Genomic DNA, 14082 nt, shown 5'->3' with positions numbered 1-14082 from the left:
ATGACTCTATACACAGGGCCAATCTCGTTTTGGCAGCATACGTGAGGTTTCCTGGTTGGCTGGCCGTCTTTCTAACTTATCCTCCAACTCTTCTGTCCACCCTGATCAGACCAATGCCCAGCAAGGGCCCAGTGTCTGGCTCCCACCCGGCTCCCATGGCCAGGTTCTGCCGCACCCCGGCTCAGCAGGGTTGGCTCTGAGTGCATTTTTTCAAAAAAAAAATTTCAGCTCCAAAAGACAATAATCTGTTGGCATGGATGCTCTATTTTAGGACTTCTGCTGTTTATGAGGTGAGTTCCCAAAGGGTCAGGCACACTTGGTGAGAGTACTGCGGTGAGGGGACACTCCCCAGCACGCCGAGCACCCCACGTTTCCTGAAGAGCGAGTCTCGGCTCCCCGCACGTCACAGCACGAAATCTAATCACTCCTAGCTCAGTCTGTGGCCCAGGCTCTTTTCCACTAGAATATAAATAATCTTATATACTCTCATGTCAGGTTGAATGAATGTGTTAAAAGAAATAGCAATATAACCGAAGTGTGAAAATTACTTGTTCATTTCCATTGAGAAGTGAACCACAGTGACTTATTTTCAAATAATGAATTAGCCTTGGAAAACAGCTACTATTGCCTACAGAGGATTATGTTAATCTACTTTTCTTTGTGACTAAGAGGAGGAAAGACAGAATATTACAAAACAGGTTTACAGGTTTCTTCCATCCTAAGCCTTAAATGAAGCAGTTCAAACTCTGCAAAGGCTGTGAAGGGATGTTAGCTCCTCCTGGTGAGCCATGAATGCACCATGGCATTCCAAAGAACCTCTGCAAGGTGCAAGGGGAAGGGCTTTAAACGCTTTCTTCCTTTCTCAGGAAAATAAACCCCAGCAGGGAGGACATTACCTTGGTGGCAGAGTCCACGGCAGACCCTCTTCCCAGCAGCTCCTGGACCAGGCCCACATGGCCTTCCTTGGCAGCCAGGTGGAGAGCGTTGAGTCCATTCTAAGAGAAGAAGTACACGACTCAGAGGGAGCAGAGCTCAGAGGGGGGACACGGCTTAGGGGGGGACACAGCTTAGGAGGGGACATGGCTCAAAGGGGGGACACTGGCTCAGAGGGGGCACCGGCTCAGAGGGAACACGGCTCAGAGGGGACATGGCTCAGAGGGGACACGGCTCAAAGGGGGGACCCTGGCTCAGAGGGGGACACGGCTCAGAGGGGGACACAGCTCAGAGGGGGACACGGCTCAGGTGGGGCACCAGCTCAGAGGGAACACGGCCGGCCCTGGCCTGCGAGCACAGAACCCAGCGGGCGTGCAGATGCCACCTCGCAGGCTCCTCTTCCCCCTTTATTGGTCTGATGACATTAGCTTGACTCTATTAGGTCACTGAGAAAGTCATAACATATCTTTCTGGTTTTCTATGCAAAAATGAATCATGACTTTCCCAATGGCCCAATATTAAGTTTAAAGAGACTAATTTCTAGTGTTTTTGATTCAGAGACACAAAACCACAAATATTTACTGGAGACATCAATTTGGCAACTTTATTTCAATAATTTTTTTTAACTAAGAAAATATCTAATACTAAAAGAAATTCTGTATCACTTATTTTGCTGGTCAAAAATAAAATTTTGTCTGTTTTTAGGAATAGAGAGACCTTTAAATAAAACTTACTTTTCTCTCTCTCTTTTAAATTTTTCTATAGGGTGTGTGCTTGCCAGAGACAGAGAGAGAGAGGGAAGTGGGAGAGCATCCCAGGGGGCGGCCACACTGCAGTCCCTCCTCCTTTCTCCTCTCATGGTTCTGGGCACACACACATGCACGCCTGCCATGGCTCTCAAGTTGCCGGCTCCAGGACTCGAACTGTGCAACCCACCCTGTATTTTGCTATGGAAGGACCTGTGTCCTGGGACACCAGCTGCGCCAAAGGCAATGACTGCTCTGCTCTGCACCTGACCCGGATGTCAGCCTGTGTCCTGCCCCTTCCCATCCCACCAGACACCATGGGAACAGCAGCAGAGCGGAAGCGCACTCTGGTCCCCGCACTCACTGGCAAGGGTCAGAAATCTTGTCCCCAGTGTTGTTAAAGGGTAATATGCAATTGATTGCGCTTTTTCTGGTTTTGTTTCCTCCTTCTTTTCTTTTTGTTTCAGGAAGGGGAGGTCCTACTGCAGGAATAATAACAGGTCTCTGTCCTCGCTACAAACCCGCTGTGCAGCTCTGGGCAAACCCCTCATACCCGTGCTCCATAGCCTCAACTGTGAGCAGTGAGGACGACACAGTGAGAGATGGAGAGGACACAGACACGAACTCCTCAGGATCAGCCATGGCCAATTGTCACTTTAGCTGCTTTATATGTTCTTTTAACAACTCTCAAAAAAAAAGTCTATTGGAAATGATCTCTAAAAATTACCAGTCTTTAAGAAATGCATTTATAGCTGTAAGGCTTTAAAACTGGACGGGATCTTAGATATCTGGCAGTCTGATATGAGGGGAAGCTTCAAAAGTTCAGGAAAGATGGAAAATGTGCAGAAAGCTATGCACGGGTTTCACAGAACAAATCAGTACTTAATCCTAGAACTGCATTACTTTTTGTCTAGCACTCTGTCGAATGTTTATAAAGAATATCACATTTTGTTCAGAGTCGGCTTTACAATAACCTCCATTCAGTGTTTCTCTTGCTGATTTCAGGAGTCATTCTGTCCATCGACTTCTCTCTGATGGATGAACATCAGCCCCGTCTCTCAGAGCCGCCCTAGCCTCTGTCTCTGAGGGAGCCCCGGGGCAGTCCACTTGGAAAAGTTCGAGACGATGCAGCTGAACTTCCGTGACTGTGAGCACTGTGCTCATGAGAAGTGGCTGGGCAGGGAGCACTCCTGCAGCGGTCCCAGCTGGACCCCGTGGGCACAGCACAGGGCAGGGCAGAATCCCGCATGCGCTCCCCGCTGTCACTGCAGGGTGCAGTTTCTCCACAAAGAGGACAGGACGGCCCGTTCTGCCTGCTTCAAATCCTTATTCAAAAGAGAGCATAAAATAAGTGTTGGTGCTGTTTGAAGTACGTAAAGTGACTCCAGTGGAAGGCATTACTATTCCCTGGCTCATGCCGAAAATGATAAATATCTTCCTCTGCCCTTCCATTCTATTTTCTTTTCTTACATTAAAAAAAAAAAAAAAAAGTTGCCAGAGGGCACCTGCACTCTCCAGAGAGAGACACAGAGACACAGATAGGGAGTGGGGAGAGAAAGCACCCCAGGGGCGGCCATGCTACTGCCCAGCTCCTCCAGCTCTGATCCTGACGGGGTGTGGGGCATGTACGTGCACACACTGCGCTTCATAAGCTGCAAGGCCGGGACTTGAACCACAGGGATGGCCCAGCCACCTGGACAGGCCGGTCCTCCACTATTCCCAGCTCTGAAACTGGGTTAAATATGCTGAGCTGAGCTGAGCATTTTTCAGATCAAGATGTGATGGTTACCTGAGCTAGCAAAAACATAATTTATGAAGAAATTATTTACTTAATAAGTATTTTGAATTCCAATGAAACTTAGGAAGCAGGAAGGAGAGGAAGCTGTTGCTTAGAAGGACCTGGTCAGTGATGATGATGGGGCGCTGCTCCCTGGAAGGACCTGGTCGGTGATGGTGATGGGCGTTGCTCCCTGGAAGGACCTGGTTGGTGATGATGATGGGGCGCTACTCCCTGGAAGGACCCTGTCCATGATGCGGCGCTGCTCCCTGGAAGGACCTGGTCGGTGATGGGGCGCTGCTCCCTGGAAGTTCTAAGTCCCCTAACTCACTTGCCACTATTTCCTGGCCTCATTTCCTGATTAAATTAATTTTTATGGGAAACTATAGATACATTCATTTTTAATAGGTGACTTAACATGTGTCAGAGCAGAACATTTACATGAAGCTAAAAGAAAAATTATTCGAGGTACTTCTCATAATAGCCACGGTTTAAAAGGAATTAAGCATTAAATTTAAAATTGAGCAGTAAATTATTTAAATGATGGCCACAACTAGCTAGAGCTTGCTGCGTGCCCCGCTGTGCGGAGCTGACTGCACTGACTCCCTCGGAGCTGGGCACAGGGCGCACACAGCTGCCTGCTGGCTCCGGCCAGACGCTGCAGCCCTAACCCTCTCGCTGGTCCAGCCGTGAAACGAACCTGCAGACTCTGCTCTGGCCTGCTTCACTCTCTACAGACCTCACATCCCCCATCTTTATTAACTCCTTAATTTATTGCTTCCAGGAGAGCAAGAGAAAGGGAGAGCACGTCCACAACACCATGGCAATCAGCCTGCATTGCCGGCGCCACATCCAGCCCCCGGGACAGGACCCAGACGCTCCAGTGGGACCCAGCATCCCGGGGCGGCTGCGTCGTCACGACACCATCTGCCCCTAAATCTAAACCAGTCACAGGTTCTATGTGCTGTTCTGTGGAATGCAAAATTTCTCTTTCTGAAAATTATTTCTTTTAGGCTTCTGGACTTGCAATGCCCAGATGTGTCAAAATTAGAAAGAAACATTAAAGTAAGGTCTAGGGTTAAGGCAGCCTATGTGTGCTGGCTACACCCTCTTGGGCTTCCCAGCTGCCAAGTCCGGGGCCAAACAAACTCCTGCGGTAGAGCTCGGCGTCTGGCGTATGGCGTGCTGCTGCCAAGCATGTGACTCTGGAGGCCACACGGAGGCCAGCTAGGGGAGACCCAACGAGTGCATGCGCGACAAGGTGGGCGGGTTCCCCAGGGTCCTAGACAAGCACCCAAGCAAGGAGTGCAGCCGTCGGCCTGTTTCTTCTTCTTCTTCTTAACCTCTCTTTCCTTGCTTACAGTCATTCCCTGTACATCAACACCATATACGCGATTTTCCACCCAGAATACACTGTATATCAGCTCGATCGAGGATATTACCATACGTGTTATCTTCAACAAATAATTTCCTGTTTTTTCTCATTTTATTTTCTCATTTTATTTTCCCCTCTTAATTCCCTACCTTTTACCCTCTGCCAATTCCTCCCTTCCCCCACTGTCTTTGGTATGAACAGTTGTTTTCCACGCCTTTTTTAAACATTTTATCAATTCACTAAAGATCTTAATTCATTTTAAAACAGTAGCAAAAGCAGCTGATATATACATATGTATAAACACATGTCTGACTGTAGGCGTAACCTCAGTGAGTACAGTGATATGTACATATGTATAAACACATGTCTGACTGTAGGCATAACCTCAGTGAGTAGAGTGACATGTACATATGTATAAACACATGTCTGACTGTAGGCATAACCTCAGTGAGTACAGTGATATGTACATATGTATAAAGAAGGACCCTGTCCATGATGCGGCGCTGCTCCCTGGAAGGACCTGGTCGGTGATGGGGCGCTGCTCCCTGGAAGTTCTAAGTCCCCTAACTCACTTGCCACTATTTCCTGGCCTCATTTCCTGATTAAATTAATTTTTATGGGAAACTATAGATACATTCATTTTTAATAGGTGACTTAACATGTGTCAGAGCAGAACATTTACATGAAGCTAAAAGAAAAATTATTCGAGGTACTTCTCATAATAGCCACGGTTTAAAAGGAATTAAGCATTAAATTTAAAATTGAGCAGTAAATTATTTAAATGATGGCCACAACTAGCTAGAGCTTGCTGCGTGCCCCGCTGTGCGGAGCTGACTGCACTGACTCCCTCGGAGCTGGGCACAGGGCGCACACAGCTGCCTGCTGGCTCCGGCCAGACGCTGCAGCCCTAACCCTCTCGCTGGTCCAGCCGTGAAACGAACCTGCAGACTCTGCTCTGGCCTGCTTCACTCTCTACAGACCTCACATCCCCCATCTTTATTAACTCCTTAATTTATTGCTTCCAGGAGAGCAAGAGAAAGGGAGAGCACGTCCACAACACCATGGCAATCAGCCTGCATTGCCGGCGCCACATCCAGCCCCCGGGACAGGACCCAGACGCTCCAGTGGGACCCAGCATCCCGGGGCGGCTGCGTCGTCACGACACCATCTGCCCCTAAATCTAAACCAGTCACAGGTTCTATGTGCTGTTCTGTGGAATGCAAAATTTCTCTTTCTGAAAATTATTTCTTTTAGGCTTCTGGACTTGCAATGCCCAGATGTGTCAAAATTAGAAAGAAACATTAAAGTAAGGTCTAGGGTTAAGGCAGCCTATGTGTGCTGGCTACACCCTCTTGGGCTTCCCAGCTGCCAAGTCCGGGGCCAAACAAACTCCTGCGGTAGAGCTCGGCGTCTGGCGTATGGCGTGCTGCTGCCAAGCATGTGACTCTGGAGGCCACACGGAGGCCAGCTAGGGGAGACCCAACGAGTGCATGCGCGACAAGGTGGGCGGGTTCCCCAGGGTCCTAGACAAGCACCCAAGCAAGGAGTGCAGCCGTCGGCCTGTTTCTTCTTCTTCTTCTTAACCTCTCTTTCCTTGCTTACAGTCATTCCCTGTACATCAACACCATATACGCGATTTTCCACCCAGAATACACTGTATATCAGCTCGATCGAGGATATTACCATACGTGTTATCTTCAACAAATAATTTCCTGTTTTTTCTCATTTTATTTTCTCATTTTATTTTCCCCTCTTAATTCCCTACCTTTTACCCTCTGCCAATTCCTCCCTTCCCCCACAGTCTTTGGTATGAACAGTTGTTTTCCACGCCTTTTTTAAACATTTTATCAATTCACTAAAGATCTTAATTCATTTTAAAACAGTAGCAAAAGCAGCTGATATATACATATGTATAAACACATGTCTGACTGTAGGCGTAACCTCCCAATTCCTCCCTTCCCCCACAGTCTTTGGTATGAACAGTTGTTTTCCACGCCTTTTTTAAACATTTTATCAATTCACTAAAGATCTTAATTCATTTTAAAACAGTAGCAAAATATAGTGATATGTACATATGTATAAACACATGTCTGACTGTAGTCGTAACCTCAGTGAGTAAAGCGATATGTACATATGTATAAACACATGTCTGACTGTAGGCATAACCTCAGTGAGTAGAGTGAGCATCCTATAAAGCAGACCTCACTGGGGCTGTATAGCTTACTGCAGTCATTACCTAGGTATTAATAGGTATTTTAATGCATTTTTTAATTTCAAGAAAAAGTTTTAGTTTTAATAGATCAAAACTTTAAAAAAATATTAAGAGAAATTTGGTTAAAACTTAAAGCCAAGAAAAATCAAGAAAAAGTTTTAGTTTTAATAGATCAAAACTTTAAAAAAATATTAAGAGAAATTTGGTTAAAACTTAAAGCCAAGAAAAATGTTAAGATTCAGTTCAAATAGTAGGTAGATGAACCTATCAACACGTCAAGAGAAGGCGAAAATCCTTAAATATGAAAATCAAAGCATCAAAGGAAATCGGTATTGTTTTAGTCTAAAGTCAGAAAAATTCTATTTTGGGACCAGCAGTTTGCGTAATGGCTATGCCGCTGGACTCCCACGCAGTCGACAACAGTTCGAGTCCCGGACCCAGTGGCTTAAACTCACACCAGGCACGTGTGCATGCGTGCCCAAGATCCCGAGAGGAGAATGGAGGAGAAGGGATTGTGGTGTGGCCATCCCCCCTGGGGGGGGGGTGATTTCTCACTTTCTGTCTCTCTGTCTCTCTCTGTCTTTCAGGCAAGCGCACGCACCATATAGGAAAATACCTCAATCAAAAAAAAAAAAAAAAAAGGTCATTGTTTTTCTTTCTTTTCTGATTTTTTCAGTTGATGAAATAAACATGTTATCCTTTCTTTCACATTAGTAAAGTCTCTCTATCCCATTTCCTCTCCCAGCTGCCTCCCTCTTCTCTTCTTCCTTTACAGAAGTCTCTGCAGGAGTGTCCCTTGGCCCCCATCTAGAGTGAGCTGAGTGAGTGGGTGCCAGCCCTCCCTCCCACAGCACCCACAAACTGCCACCACTGTCACCACTCCACAACTCCAACGCTCCATTCAGCCTTGGCCAAGCTGGCTCACAGTCTCTTGCAGAACTGATCATTCGTCCCCCTGACCACCGTGTCTTCACTGGGTTTCCAGACTCCACGCTTTCCATGCAGCTCCCTGCCCCATCCCTGGACGCCTACACACTCCCTGCACTCACTCACCGACCCACCCTCTGAGCTGGGGCTTCTCCATGCACAGCCTTGAGCCTTGAACCAAACACTCACTCTCTGGGTCTCTGGACAAAATCTGTTTTTTGAACCCAGATATCATTCAATACCTTGAATATGACACAGACAAATAGAACAGTCTTTTGAAATGGGTTCCAAACTGACCTCCTGAGTCCTCCCTCAAACTTGCTCATCATACAGGCTTCTCCATCTTAGTCAACGCAACTTTAGCCCTCGTTCTTTCCATGGGGGCCTAACATTCACCTCCTGAATCTCTTTTTAATCTTACCTACAAAAAATTTATAACAAAACCAACCTATCTTTAAAGTATATCTGGAACCCAAGAACATCTCACCATCTCTCCCACCTGTACTCCAGGGTCCAAGGCCTGATCCCCAGCACGAAGAGCTGCCGAAGTGTCCTCCTCTGGGACCTGAGCCGTGCTCTGCCCGAGTGTTACTATTAAAGCTCAGGAGAGTTTGGCCACTTCTCTGCTGGAGCTCTAATTCCTTCTCTCCTTCAGAATGAAAGTCAAGGTCACTGGGTGGTCTTACGCAATGGGTGGCTGTGGCCCTGGGCTGACTGAGGGCACTCAGCAATGTTGGAGGTGTGCTCCTCTCCCTCTCTACCTCTGTCTATCTTTCTTGCTCACAGGAAAAGAGAAATAAACTTTAAAAAAAAAAAAAAAAAAAAAAACGATTGTCACAAAAATTATTTGCATAAAGCTACTCTGACATTTTTTAAATGAAAAAGAAACACATTCAAACTATCTTTCTAAAGCATGTCATTGCGAATCAGCACAAAACGTTGTAGAGCCTCAGTCTCATTGACAATTCTCTACTGGGATGGCCTTACACCGAGCAAGTCATGCCGAAACCACAAATCCCAAGTCGGAATATCAGGCGGGCACTATATCAAACTGCACCTGGAATCAGCACCCGGCTGAGCCGGGAGACCAGCGGGCCGTGTCGAAGCCTGGGCAGGCTCCGCTGGCCTGGTTTCTCTGCGAGGCCTGACACCTTCATCCACCCTCGGTTCTGCGACTCAGAGCCTTTCCTGCTCATGGACGCAGGGGTGCGGGCTCACATCGGCCTCCAAACCAGATGAACCCAATGCCATCTGTGAAAAGGATTGACGTGTGCGGGGCCCGTCCACACGGCTGACAGGGCACCACTGCACTGACATGTGTGGGACCCACTCACACGGCTGACATGGCACCACCACATGTCACACACGGCTGACACGGCACCACTGCACTGACATGTGTGGGACCCACTCACACGGCTGACATGGCACCACCACATGTCACACACGGCTGACATGGCACCACCACACTGATGTGTGCAGGGTCCGTCCACACGGCTGACACGGCACCACCGCACTGACATGTGCAAGTCCCACTCACATGGCTGACACGGCACCACCACACTGACGTGTGCGGGGTCCATCCACACGGCTGACACGGCACCACCACACGTCACACGCTGACATGGCACCACCACACTGATGTGTGAGGGCCCGCTCACATGGCTGACACGGCACCATGTCACACACGGCTGACACGGCACCACCGCACTGACATGTGTGGGACCCACTCACACGACTGACATGGCACCACCACATGTCACACACGACTGACACGGCACCACTGCACTGACATGTGTGGGACCCACTCACACGGCTGACACGGCACCACCACACTGACGTATACAGGGCCCATCCACATGGCTGACACGGCACCACCGCACTGACGTGTATGGGGCCCGTTCACACGGCTGACACGACACCACCGCACTGACACATGCGGAGCGCCATCCTGCTACACGTTCTGCACAGTCCCCAAGCCCGGTCATCGGAACAAGCCAGAACCGAGCAGGGACTTCGACATGGTGACAAGCATGCTGCAGGGAGACACAGCCCGGAGGTGGCGTGCCCTGCGACGCTCAGCTGGCAAGGGCAGAGCGTGGGAATCTGGATTCCAACACCCACATTTTTAATGCAACCTCCGAAAGTGCTCCTGGCCTGATCACTCCGTGTGTGCGTGTGTTAGGCCACTGTTGGGGACACCTTCTTGTGCTAGAGGCCTGCTATTTTAGGAACGCAAAGGTTGTTTTGAAAACAGTGCTTTGGCCTTTTGCCTTCTGTTTTTGAGAAAGAAAACACAGGAATTAACTGATAACTTTGCACCTTTACATCTTAATGGTGCAAGCTCGCAGTCCAAACTGAGCACATGGGAACCGCTGGCGTCACGCCTAACTAACGTGGATAAAGCACAAAGGCTGAGTAACCGCCCTTCACTCTGAAGTCCCTGCCGTGAACTCACAGTCTCAGCAAGCGGGACGTGTCGGCCTTGTGGGGCTTTGCGACTCGTCCGCGCTACCTGGGTCTGCCCTTCCTGCCTGACTACGAGGCTTGCCTGCAGCGGTGTTCGGCAGCGGGTACAGCGCAGAAGGAAAGTGCTAGGAGTCTCAGAGACCAGTGAGGGCCGAGGTTCCCTCCCTTTCTGAATGCGTAAGGTAGCAAGGTGAGTAAGTTACCAATTTAGAGCTTTCAAAGAAAATACAAGCTAACAACCTTGCTTGCAGTCATTAGGAAAAGAAAAATAAATACGTGAAGTTTTGTGTGTGTGTGTAGCATTGTTTTGTGTCAGATTTGTGTTTCCCTGAAACCTTTAAATGACTGGAAGCCAGATGGTATTTCTGGATTAAATTTCAAAATTCTCATGATAGGCTTTTATGAGACTACTTTTATGAAGAAAAAACTTTTGATTCCAATTTCAGTTTCGGGCATCTTAGCTGACTCACACGGTATTTCTGGAAAGCCAACAAAGCCCAGATTGCATCTGCTGAGAAACAGCAGGGAACAGGAAGTCCTGGTTTCCAGGTGCCACACCACAATGCTTCCTGCAGACTTGGGCTCAGAAGCCAGAGGATGAGTGTCAGCTCTGTCACCTGCCCCTCAGCTTCGAGCACCGGGGTCAGAGAGTGGAGGCACTTCAGCTTGGCTGCTGCCCTAAGGCCCGCCCGGGTGTTTGGAGATTATTTTCTATTCCACGTTTATTCAAATTTTAGTAGTAATCCTGGGGGTGGCGCTCTTTGACAGAAAGTTCCCTTACTACAATTACATTAATCTAAGGGTGAATAAAGCTCTTATCTGAACAGCAATAGATCAAAAGTGATCTGAGCTTAAAAATACACACACACCCTGTGTACCGCGGGGCGCTCCTCAGGCAGCCTGCAGCAGACAGACCTGGGCGGTGGGAGGCAGACAGACAGACAGACAGACAGACCTGGGCAGTGGGAGGCAGGCAGACAGACAGACAGATCTGGACTGTGGGAGAAGACAGACAGACAGACAGACCTGGGCGGTGGGAGACAGACAGACAGACAGACAGACCTGGGCAGTGGGAGGCAGACAGACAGATAAACAGACAAACCTGGGCAGTGGGAGGCAGACAGACAGACAGACAGACAGACCTGGACTGTGGGAAAAGACAGACAGACAGACCTGGACTGTGGGAGAAGACAGACAGACAGACAGACATACTTGGGCGGTGGGAGGCAGACAGACAGACCTGGACTGTGGGAGACAGCAGGGGGACCCAGGACCTCTCTGCACTATAGGGGCTAATCCCAACCCTGCCGTCCCGTCTGGGCGGATGCAGAAAACCTGGGTGGGGCCCAGCAGGGTGCCAGTTGCTACTTCCCTGAGCCGTGTCTCCCTGAAGTCTCCCAGGTAATGCGCGTGCCCCGTTACTCACAATAAGAACCCAGACCGGAATCCAGCATCTAGCTCATACCGAGTAAATTAAGATGACTGAGGAGAAACAATCCCCCCTTCAATGTGGATGTCAGTTTTAACATCGCTGACTTCGTGAACTACACACATAACCATTAGAACACGTGACTTGGGCCCATGCACAGTGCACACGCCAGCTGACCTGAGACACCGGGACACGAGGCTGCATGCACGGTTACTGGTGTGCTTTAGGGGCCAGAGCCCTGCACACAGGGAGGGCAGAGCAGAGCTGGGTTACCAGTGGGAGATAGAGGAAGTGAAGCACCTCTGGGTCCACATTCCAGGTAATAGGGTCCAAATCATTCCAAAGACAAAAACTGACATTCAGTGTTCTTCTTTAAAATGTTGATTTACTTTTATTTGCCAGTGGGGGCATACACTCACCAGAGGAGGGCAGAGACAAAGCAGGGCGAGGTCATGCCCATCCCTTCTCCATTTCTCTGTCCTCTCAGGACTGGGGGCACGTACATTGTCTGGCGCGTTTTCCAAGCTTCTGGGACTCAAACCTCACGGCCGATCACCTGGGACCTGGCTCCCTTAACCACAAGGCCGTGGGGCTGGCCTTTTCATTGTTATTTTTTATCGAACTACTTTGCTGGCAATATTAGCTCTGGTCCCGTCTGATGCTTAAACAATTGGTAAGGGGCGAAAGTGGGGTTCCCCACGTCCAAGTCACTGGTACTCTGTAACCGCAGTAAAAACGACCAGGAGCCCCAGGTGGGGGCTGGCCCAGTGCCACATGCCACAGCGGGGGGGGCCTACCTGGTTGCAGGTGCCAATGTCGATGCCCCCCTTCAGGTACTCCACCACCTTGTCCAGGTTCCCTGCTCGGGCCGCCCGGAGGAAGCTCGCATTGCTGTCAGACTGAAAGAGGAAGAGACATGTGTGAGTCGCTGGCGGCCGAGGCAACCTAAGCAGGAGTGCTGCGGGGCAGAGAAGGCTAGTGGGGGAAGCTCGAGTCTGGGCTCCCGCCGAATGGACAGAGTAAAAGTAGCCACGGCGCCATGCCACCTCGTGGCTGCTGGAGACCTCGAGCCCGTGGGGACACACTGCTGTGCGCTGGAGAGAGAAAAGCACTGCAGCAACACCTGTGACCGTTTTACTCTCGACCTTCAGCCGCAGTCGAGGTGCTCACACCACCCTCAATGCCAGCTCTGCTCATTCCAGCCTCGGGAGTCTAGTGACGGCACCGAGCCCAAGGTCCCCACAAGCAGCAGTTCCAACGCATTGAAGAAAGGCTGATGCAAATTTTGTGATCCCAGTGACCCTGAAGGAGCATGATTACATCTAAACAGCGGCGCGATCCAGACCGAAGTCTCGGTAAAGATGCCCACTCCGGACGGAGTCTGCTTCTACGCTTCTCATCTTGCCCCACTCCTCGAAATCTAACCCGAGAAAACCAGCTGGGTTCTCCCCACACACACCCTCGTGATGGCTGCCCCAGGAATTCAGCCCGGTCACCTGTCCCGTCCCCTCTCCCCAGGGTGGCGAAGAAGTCTGACTTCTCAACCTGGGCATGGTAAGTGACGACAACCCTCTGCCGGTCCTGGACCCAGTGTAGCTGTTAGGATTTTGTGTGACACAGCATCTGGCCAAATACAAAGTGGCAGCATGACAAGGACCATAATTCACCTGTCAGAAAGTCCAGTCCCCTCTACTCATTCATTTTCCTAACCTGCCAGAGGGTACATGCACTTGCCAGAAAGAGACAGAGAGAACGAGGGAGAGGGGAGGGCACCCACGGGCTGTGGCCGCACCCAAGGGCTTCTCCGCCATTTCTGCTGCCTCGGGGACTTGGGGCCACACGCAGGGCTAGACTGCGGGGTCAATGAAACCTCCTCACCTGGCTACGTGCTGCCCGCCCGCCCCTGAGAAAGACCTGCAGGCGTGTGCTGTGGGGGCGGCGATGCCCTGTAGTGACCAGAGACCAGGACGCGAGACGGGGAGACGTTCTCTGGAAGTCCTACATACAGAATCACTCACAGACGACTTGCACCCGGAAGGCAAATCCAAAGGCTGAGCCATCTCATGCTTAACCCAGACACCAAAGCACTTCACGTGTTTGTGGATCGGATCCACTGGAGCAGAGAGCGGGTCGCAGTCTGTATGTCCAAACCCATGCTCTGCCCTACAGGGCCTCCTGCATGATTGATACCGCCTGCCCCCCACGCACCCCTGCGAC

The 14082-nt window shown here is 49.9% G+C and overlaps 1 protein-coding gene across 30 annotated transcripts in view; it reads right to left on the bottom strand.

Moving 5' to 3' along the window:
- ANK2 (ankyrin 2) overlaps nt 1–14082 on the bottom strand; it is a 333322-nt gene that overhangs the window by 163128 nt on the left and 156112 nt on the right. For all 30 annotated transcript variants that reach the window (XM_027765833.1, XM_027765842.1, XM_027765857.1 and 27 more), the window contains exons 2-3: nt 12663–12764; nt 897–995 (exon numbers count right to left, since the gene is read on the bottom strand). In XM_027765833.1, the coding sequence (XP_027621634.1) occupies nt 897–995; nt 12663–12764 (201 nt within the window). The remainder of the gene's footprint in view (nt 1–896; nt 996–12662; nt 12765–14082) is intronic.

Source organism: Tupaia chinensis, unplaced genomic scaffold, assembly GCF_000334495.1.
Source record: "Tupaia chinensis unplaced genomic scaffold, TupChi_1.0 Scaffold139767_1, whole genome shotgun sequence".
In the NCBI taxonomy this organism is placed as follows: Eukaryota; Metazoa; Chordata; class Mammalia; order Scandentia; family Tupaiidae; genus Tupaia; species Tupaia belangeri.
Note: the sequence above shows the minus strand (reverse complement) of the source record. Positions and strands in the feature narration are given on the sequence as shown.